The 9935-nt window shown below is 42.9% G+C and overlaps 1 protein-coding gene and 1 pseudogene across 1 annotated transcript; one reads left to right on the top strand and one right to left on the bottom strand.

Annotated features, from left to right (window-relative positions):
* The first annotated feature begins 1996 nt into the window (after positions 1–1996).
* On the top strand, positions 1997–4251 carry LOC120050312 (lipocalin-like). The gene is made up of 6 exons (XM_038996892.1): positions 1997–2168; positions 2395–2534; positions 2793–2872; positions 2955–3068; positions 3886–3987; positions 4108–4251. Exons 1-6 carry the CDS (start codon positions 2079–2081, stop codon positions 4125–4127), a joined length of 546 nt encoding a protein of 181 aa, XP_038852820.1. The 5' UTR covers positions 1997–2078; the 3' UTR covers positions 4128–4251.
* Positions 4252–5724: 1473 nt separating this feature from the next.
* On the bottom strand, positions 5725–8824 carry LOC120050589 (annotated as a pseudogene).
* Between the last annotated feature and the right edge of the window lie 1111 nt (positions 8825–9935).

The raw sequence follows: 9935 nt of genomic DNA, 5'->3' as shown, positions 1-9935 counted from the left end.
GTGTGTTTTCCTATAAATTGTCTACCATGTCTCACTATGGTCACAACATTTCTACAACGCTCATCTCCCAGATGTAGTCTGGAGGGGTCAGTTTTTTATTATATTTTTTATACAACTGTGGTATGACTCTGCAAACCAGTAGCCCCGCTCTAAACATCCCAGAGAGAGTGTGTGTGTGTGTGTGTGTGTGTGTTTGTGCGTGTGTGTGTGTATGTGTGTGTATTATGTAACAGACTCCCTGCCTACAAGACTCTGCCTGTCTCTGTCAGAAAAAAGAGAGTTCATGGAAGTTATGTATCCTCAAAGTTAAGTACCATTCAGAGTTATATGTCCTCCAGGAGTTATGTACCATTCAGAGTTATATAACCTCCAGGAGTTATGTACCATTCAGAGTTATATGTCCTCCAGGAGTTATGTACCGTTCAGAGTTATATAACCTCCAGGAGTTATGTACCATTCAGAGTTATATAACCTCCAGAGTTATGTACCGTTCAGAGTTATATAACCTCCAGGAGTTATGTACCATTCAGAGTTATATAACCTCCAGGAGTTATATACCATTCAGAGTTATATAACCTCCAGGAGTTATGTACCATTCAGAGTTATATGTCCTCCAGGAGTTACATACCATTCAGAGTTATATGTCCTCCAGGAGTTACATACCATTCAGAGTTATATAACCTCCAGGAGTTATGTACCATTCAGAGTTATATAACCTCCAGGAGTTATGTACCATTCAGAGTTATATGTCCTCCAGGAGTTATGTACCATTCAGAGTTATATGTCCTCCAGGAGTTATGTACCGTTCAGAGGTATATAACCTCCAGGTGTTATATACCATTCAGAGTTATATGTCCTCCAGGAGTTATGTACCATTCAGAGTTATATAACCTCCAGGAGTTATATACCATTCAGAGTTATATGTCCTCCAGGAGTTATGTACCATTCAGAGTTATATGTCCTCCAGGAGTTATGTACCATTCAGAGTTATATAACCTCCAGGAGTTATGTACCATTCAGAGTTATATAACCTCCAGGAGTTATATACCATTCAGAGTTATATAACCTCCAGGAGTTATGTACCATTCAGAGTTATATAACCTCCAGGAGTTATGTACCATTCAGAGTTATATAACCTCCAGGAGTTATATACCATTCAGAGTTATATAACCTCCAGGAGTTATATACCATTCAGAGTTATATAACCTCCAGGAGTTATATACCATTCAGAGTTATATAACCTCCAGGAGTTATATACCATTCAGAGTTATATAACCTCCAGGAGTTATATACCATTCAGAGTTATATAACCTCCAGGAGTTATATACCATTCAGAGTTATATAACCTCCAGGAGTTATATACCATTCAGAGTTATATAACCTCCAGGAGTTATATACCATTCAGAGTTATATAACCTCCAGGAGATTATGTAACCTTCAGACCTCAAAGTAATGTATCCTTCAGGAGGGATTCACCCCAAACCCAAGCGTTACATGACCTATGTTAACCCATGTTCTGTCCTCCGCAGTGTTAAATGTCGTGACTGACAGAGGAATGTTACAACTCACATGTTGCAGCCCTAAAGGGTATGGGGTTAACATGAGGACTATGCTTTACCTCACTCTGAGGATACTGTGTGTATATGTGTTGGTGCATTCTAGTGTGTGTGTGTGTGTCTTCATGCTTACATGTGGATTTCAGGGTGGAGGTTGTTCAGACCAGGAATCAGACTTGTCTAAATAGATAAGTCGTACCATTATTGGGGGAGAAGGAGGAGGAGAGGAGAGAGAAGGAGAGAGAAGGAGAGGAGAGGAGAGAAAAGGAGAGGAGAGAGAAGGAGAGGAGGAGAGATAATGGAAGGAGAGGACAGCAGCAAATCATTCTGCTTACATTGTTGACTTCTCCCCCACCTCCTCGTGCAGTTGTGTAAGGGTGAGATTTACATCTTTGAGGGATGGAGAGGGGAGGAGTAGAATGTTGGAGGATATAAGGACACTCAGTCAGCTCCCACCTTACTCATTTTCCTCCTCACACACACCCCGGAGAGTCGAGCCGTCACACACACCGATCTGTAACCATGAGGCTGAGCATAATGGGAGTTCTGCTGTGCACTACGCTGGTCGCCTGCGTCGACGTCATGCCTCAGAAAGACTTCAACCTGGAGAAGGTGAGAGAGAAAGAGAGACTTAGAGAACTGATAAAACAAATGAGATAGGCCACAACAACAAAAAGAGAGCAGGCAAAGAGTTGAGAGAAGAGATTCTGGGGTTGAGGAGGGTCAGAGTAGAGAGAGGACAGTGGATCATCTGCCATGACTATTGAATCAATTTGCATTGTGAGAATGAATGAATAGTGGTTCTTCTTTTTCTTCTAACTATATTCTCTCTCCCCAGATGGCTGGTAAGTGGTGGGCCGTGGGCTTTGCCACCAACGCCAAGTGGTTTGTGAAACGTAAGGCTGGTATGAAGATGGGAACTTCCATGATGCTGCCCACTGCCGGAGGTGACCTGGACATCAGCTGCGCCAACCAGAAGTGAGTTTGTGTGTGTCTGTGTGTCTGTATGTCCGTCAGTGTCCGTGTGTGTGTCTGTCCGTGTGTGTGTGTCTGTGTCCGTGTGTGTCTGTATGTCCGTGTGTGTGTGTGTCCGTGTGTGTGTCTGTGTCCGTGTGTGTGCCTGTGTCCGTGTGTGTGCCTGTGTCTGTATGTCTGTGTGTGTGTGTGTCCGTGTGTCCGTGTCTGTATGTCCGTGTGTGTGTGTCCATTTCACTCATACTGATGTTGCTCTCTCAGCGCTGATGGCTCTTGCTGGAGGATGACCCATCTGGCCAAGAAGACTGACATACCAGGCCGCTTCACCTTCACCAGCCAGCGTGAGTTCACACACACACACACACACACACACACACACACACACAGTCAACGTAACTACATATCTCTTTCTCCCTCTCTCAGGTTGGAACAATGAAAATGACATGCGTGTGGTAGCTGTCCAGTATGATGACTTTGCTCTGATCCACACCATCAAGACCAAACACGGAGTAACTGACGTGCTCAACAAACTCTTCAGTAAGTCTGTCTGGCTGTCTGCATGTCTGAAATTAATTCAGACCTTTAGATTCTCATGTTTTGTGTAATTCTTCACAGTTTCACTTTGGTCTCTGGTTTTAGCATGGTCATGTTACAGGTGGGTTTGTGTTAACATGGTTGTGTTGTGTTAACCTGGTTGTGTTCTGTTAACCTGTTTGTATTAACCTGGTTGTGTTCTGTTAACCTGGTTGTGTTGTGTTAACCTGGTTGTGTTCTGTTAACCTGGTTGTGTTGTGTTAACCTGGTTGTGTTCTGTTAACCTGGTTGTGTTCTGTTAACCTGGTTGTGTTCTGTTAACCTGGTTGTGTTCTGTTAACCTGGTTGTGTTGTGTTAACCTGGTATTGTTTGTTAACCTGATTGTGGTAAACCTGGTAGTGTTGTGTTAACCTGGTAGTTTTGTGTTAACTTGCTTGTGTTAACCTGGTTGTGTTAACCTGGTAGTTTTGTGTTATCCTGGTAGTGTTGATGTTAACTTGGTTGTGTTGTGTTAACCTGGTTGTGTTAACCTGGTTGTGTTGTGTTAACCTGGTATTGTTTGTTAACCTGGTTGTGTTAACCTGGTAGTTTTGTGTTAACTTGCTTGTGTTAACCTGGTTGTGTTAACCTGGTAGTTTTGTGTTATCCTGGTAGTGTTGATGTTAACTTGGTTCTGTTGTGTTAACTGAGTTTTGTTGTGTTAACCTGCTTATGTTAACCTGCTTGTGTTAAACTTTTTTGTCGTGTTAACCTGGTCGGGTTGTGTTAACCTGGTCGTGTTAACCTGGCTGTGTTAACCTGGTCGTGTTGTGGTTGTAGGTCGCACTCCAGAGGTGAGCGCAGATCTCCAGGAGAGGTTCATGCAGTTCTCTCTGGATACAGGAATCCTCTCTGGGAACATTGTTATCCTGCCCCAGAACGGTACGACAACACACACACATACACAGATGTACAATATTATTATGGCGATCAGATACATATGAATGTGCTTCACTGGTAGAAATCATCTCCTCTCTCTTTTCTCCCTCCTCTCTATTGCAGGTGAATGTGCCGAGGCATAAATGTTCACTCATCCCATTCTCCCTCTGCTACTCTTCCACTGGCATCTGTCTCCATTTCACATCCAAACTCTTTTCCTGGAAGAAGACTGAAGACTGCAAACCCCAGACACCCCCTCCCCCGGCAGAACAAACCCCAGACACCCCCTCCCCCGGCAGAACAAACCCCTTCACCTTTAATCCCCACTATTCCTATAAACCACTGTACACTTCTGTACACAAGCTTTTTTTTACTGCAGATTTTACTTGTTGAAATAAATAATCTTTAAAAACATACACATGATCCCTACTGTCATGTTGGTTGGTGTCTGGTTGTGTTGACCTGGTGGTGTTGACCTGGTGGTGTTGACCTGGTGGTGTTGACCTGGTTGTGTTGACCTGGTTGGGGTCTTCATATTTAGAGTGAAGTGTGAGAGGAAACAATGTAAGTAGAGGCAGCAATATCAAACACTTTTGGTGCTTTCAGGACAACTGTGAACTTAGAAAAAAACAAGGTCAAATCAGGATGTCAGTAATATTAAGGTCGGAAAGTCGGAGCTATAGAAAGAGGAATTCCGAGTTGGATGACCGTTCTAAATTATCTTTCAGTGGGAGCTCGTTTTTTTCTGAGTTCCCAGTTGTCCTGAACGCCACATGAGAGGGAAGGAGGTTGGCTTGAGTCATCATTAGAATGACAGGGTGAAGGTGTGTGGTGGCTGGAGAGTGAGAGAGTAAATGTGGTGTACTCTGCCCTCTACTGGTAGAAGCAGAGAATGACATGAAGACAGAGCAATTATCAGCCTATTCCTTCAGTTACAAGAATATATACAGTATGTTTTTATTAAAATTCATTTGACAAAATATTAAAACTATATATTGAGTGATTTATATCACAAATTCGATTTATTTTCAGCCAATTCAAATCTATACAATTCAATATTAAAAACAAAATAAACACATAGTAAAAAGTATAACATTTTTCATGGATTTAAAAATAACCATAGCTTCAGGTACATCCAAAAATAACAAAGTTAATGTGTTTACCTAACTAACTGCTTCCCATGCTTTGTCTTCCTTCTGCTTAGAGCAATTCATAACTGAGACAAGAAACACAAATAACATTCTACAGTATAAACTCTAAGTGTTCTGTTCCACCATTATAGACAGAGGCTCTAAGTGTTCTGTTCCACCATTATAGACAGAGGCTCTAAGTGTTCTGTTCCTCCATTATAGACAGAGGCTCTAAGTGTTCTGTTCCACCCTTAGGCTCTAAGTGTTCTGTTTCTCCATTATAGACAGAGGCTCTAAGTGTTCTGTTCCACCCTTAGGCTCTAAGTGGTCTGTTCCTCCATTATAGACAGAGGCTCTAAGTGGTCTGTTCCACCATTATAGACAGAGGCTCTAAGTGTTCTGTTCCACCCTTATAGACAGAGGCTCTAAGTGTTCTGTTCCAACATCACAGAGGCTCTAAGTGTTCTGTTCCACCATCACAGAGGCTCTAAGTGTTCTGTTTCACCATCACAGAGGCTCTAAGTGTTCTGTTTCACTATCACAGAGGCTCTAAGTGTTCTGTTCCACCATCACAGAGGCTCTAAGTGTTCTGTTCCACCATCACAGAGGCCTACCCTGGTAATATGCTCATTGGCTGGAGGGCACATTCATTGAGAAGATACGGAAAGACTCTCTCAGTGAAAGTGTGTGTAATAGTGTATAAATGTGTGTTATTATCAGGGTCAGTCCAGCTGCACTCTGATCCTCTGGGGTTTCTGTCTCAATCTGAGCTGGATGTCTGGCCGCGGTGGGGACTCTACTTTATATCTAATATCACCACCAACATCATAACCATAAGCATCACAGGGGCTTACACACCAAAGGCTTAAACACCAGAATCCACTTTCTACTTTTGCCTTCCTCTGGACAGACTCTGCTATCACACCAAGGGCTTTATTGAACCCTACCTCAACCTCCCAGCTGTGTGTCCCTGAGTTAAAGCCCTCAGAGCCCAAGACCATTTTATAGTAATTAAACCTCTCTGGGTTGTCAGGAAGCTGCTGTCTCTCTTCATTGTATATGGCACTGGTCAGGTCCTCAGAAAGGATGAGATTTGGGTTGGCAGTGTTGGGGTCCAGAATCACCGGATCTGAGGGAGATCAGAGATAGGGTATTCTTTTTGTTATTGTTTGATGATTGTTGTTTGTTGTTGTTGTTGATGATGAAGTGTGCTCTCTAATCCCCTAGCTGTGTGTGTGGACTTTTTAGCAAAAAGGTATTTAGCATTTGTAATGTAATGTGAAGATAATGAGAGATGACAAACTGTTGTGCAGAAAAGGTTATTGTTTTGGCTAAGTAGGTAATAGTATGAGTTTAATTCCGCAGTGTTCAGCGATCTAGAAGAACTGTCATGCTCACAGTATTTCACAATCCCCTGCATCGCCTCCCAGACTCTGAACTGCAGGTTTCCCAGGTGTTTGGCCACGTCTATCAGCGCTCCTGAGACCAGCTGTGGATCCGGCAGTGTACACTGGGCTCTGGAAGAACGTTCAGGAGTCAGTGCAGCTGTTGCTGTAGGGTTGGGTTCAGAACCACAGAGAAGAACATTCAGGAGTCAGTGCAGCTGTTGCTGTAGGGTTGGGTTCAGAACCACAGAGAAGAACATTCAGGAGTCAGTGCAGCTGTTGCTGTAGGGTTGGGTTCAGAACCACAGAGAAGAACATTCAGGAGTCAGTGCAGCTGTTGCTGTAGGGTTGGGTTCAGAACCACAGAGAAGAACATTCAGGAGTCAGTGTAGCTGTTGCTGTAGGGTTGGGTTCAGAACCACAGAGAAGAACATTCAGGAGTCAGTGCAGCTGTTGCTGTAGGGTTGGGTTCAGAACCACAGAGAAGAACATTCAGGAGTCAGTGCAGCTGTTGCTGTAGGGTTGGGTTCAGAACCACAGAGAAGAGAGAGATAGGAGGCAGATCACTTACCTTACCACTGTGGCCTTATAGTTCTGAAAAAACAGAAGACAAGATTAAATTAAACAATCAATCAATATTTATCAGTCAACCAATACACATACCAACACATCATGTCAACTTAGAGAGCGCAGTGCTGACCTGTAGGAATGAGATGTCTTCAGCTCTCAGCTCCTCCTCTAAGGCTCTGATTGTGTCTGAAAGTGATGATATCTCTCTGCTCATCTCCTCCTTCATCACCTGACTCTTCTGCTCCTCTTCCTCCCTGAGAACATCTATCCTCACCTCCTCTTCCTCTCGTAGAAACTGATGGAGCTTCTCAAATTCCTTTCTAATCCGTATCTCTGTGCTCTGGGCCTTGTTCTGGACACAGAGATAACAAAGGCATTACATTATTTAAATGTTCCTTTCTAATCCGTATCTCTGTGCTCTGGGCCTTGTTCTGGACACAGAGATAACAAAGGCATTACATTATTTAAATGTTCCTTTCTAATCCGTATCTCTGTGCTCTGGGCCTTGTTCTGGACACAGAGATAACAAAGGCATTACATTATTTAAATGTTCCTTTCTAATCCGTATCTCTGTGCTCTGGGCCTTGTTCTGGAAACAGTGAGAGGAAAGGCATTACATTATTTAAATGTTCCTTTCTAATCCGTATCTCTGTGCTCTGGGCTTTGTTCTGGACACAGTGAGAGGAAAGGCATTACATTATTTAAATGTTCCTTTCTAATCCGTATCTCTGTGCTCTGGGCCTTGTTCTGGAGACAGTGAGAGGAAAGGCATTACATTATTTAAATGTTCCTTTCTAATCCGTATCTCTGTGCTCTGGGCCTTGTTCTGGAGACAGTGAGAGGAAAGGCATTACATTATTTAAATGTTCCTTTCTAATCCGTATCTCTGTGCTCTGGGCCTTGTTCTGGAGACAGTGCGAGGAAAGGCAGTAAACTATCCGCATAAACACTGGATCATACATATTCTGCACAACGCTATTGAGTCATTATCCTTACTTTAATATGCTTTGCTGTTTCATCACAGATATCTTTAACTTCATTAAAGACCTTCAGCTTCTTCTGTAAGGGCTTCAGGACAGTCTGGAGTTCCTCCTGGCATAAGCAGATGTTGAGTGAATATGAGAGAGAGAGAAATAGATGGAGGAGTCAAAGTGTATAAACAAAGGGGAATTTTTAGGAACATCCCTTTCCATGTTAAAATGTGACGTGAATACAGGTTAGAATGCTGTGCTAATATAGTTCTTCATTATCACTTAATATGCAGACAATGGCCGCTGTTTAATATTGCTGTCTTTTTAGTTTGTTTTTCTGTGTGTTCCTATTACTATTTGTATTCTACTGTACCCTGTGCTCCTGTGCAGCTTCGTCTATGGGGCAGCAGTCATGTTTTTTGTGGGTTTTTGAGGTCTGACACACCACACAGATGGGCTGTTTATCATCCAGACAGAAGAGCTTGAGTTTCTCGTTGTGCAGATTGCAGCGCTCCTCAGACTCCCCTGAATCTCTCCGCCTCCTCTCCTGTAAGAATGCCTCACACAGGTTCTTTAAGACCAGGTTACAGGGAGGATCTGCCCTTGAAGATCTTCTCCTGCAAACTGGACATTACTTTTCTCCCTTCCCCTTGCAGTATTCCTGCAGACAGGCTTTGCAAAAGCTGTGACTACATGACAGGATGACGGGATCCTTGAAGATGTCACAGCACACAGCACAGGATAGATCGTCCTCTTGGAGAGATACTCTGGAAGCCATTTTCATCTTGTGACAATTCCTCCTCTGGAATGACCGAGCCTTGTACAAAAGTTAACTTTCACTTTTGATTCTGATTGTTAAAAACCTAGTGTGATTAAGCAGCAGCGTGAGATCCCTGTTTTTAGTATGTATTTCTTACGGTAGTTGTAAAGGTAATTTCTCTCCTCCCAGTGTTTTCTGTGTGTTCAGTCTGGTTTCTCCGAGCAGGTAGTTTAGAGAACGCATGACAGATTAACGTCAACCATCGATGTTAACACACTAAACTTCTGACAGGGAAGTCAGGTAGGGGAGGAGGAGGGATTCTATAGGGTTGTGTCATCATTAGAACGACAGGGTGATTGGATACTGTAGGCTGTCCTCTACTCGTGGCTGTAGAGACATTTCAAAGTTAACCTCAGAAGTATTCCATAGGAGGGTTTTATTCACGTGTTACTTTATAAACACAGAAAGCATGAACGATGAGGGTAAAGAGAAGGAGTACAATGTTCTGCAGCCATGTTGTATATATGAACAACAGCCATTTGTACAGTTCATTGTGATACTCACTAAACAGAAGGATGGAAGTAAAACTTTTGTAGCCTAGCAATAGTTTTTTTTTTACTAAATGAAACTAACATGAAATCTATTTGGTACAAAATATAAAATAATACAGTGTGACACTGAAACATTGATCCCAGTGCTGGACTTAGACATACAAGCAACAAGCATCATTCACATGATGATGATGCGTCTGTACTTTAATGATAACTTCAGCTTTCTGTCTCTCTGTGGCTCAGTCTTCATCCCAACACCACTGGTGACGTCTCAAACATATATTTCTTCATCTGAAACAATATAAAAATAATAAATATGAACAGATCCACTATATTATCATCACATCCAATATCTTGACAATATCTCCCACTCAATGCATGTGTGTGTGTGTGTGTGTGTGCGTGTGTGTGTGTGTGTGCGTGTGTGTGTGTGTGTGTGTGTGCGTGCGTGTGTGTCTCACCTGTCTCTGCTTCCTCCTGGCCTGCATTTCCTGCTGCTGCTTAAGCCGCACCTCCTCCAGACTCAGACACCCACCTGCGCACACACACACACACACACACACACACACACACACACACACACA

The sequence above is a fragment of the Salvelinus namaycush genome, chromosome 7 (assembly GCF_016432855.1).
Source record: "Salvelinus namaycush isolate Seneca chromosome 7, SaNama_1.0, whole genome shotgun sequence".
NCBI lineage: Eukaryota > Metazoa > Chordata > Actinopteri > Salmoniformes > Salmonidae > Salvelinus > Salvelinus namaycush.
Note: the sequence above shows the minus strand (reverse complement) of the source record. Positions and strands in the feature narration are given on the sequence as shown.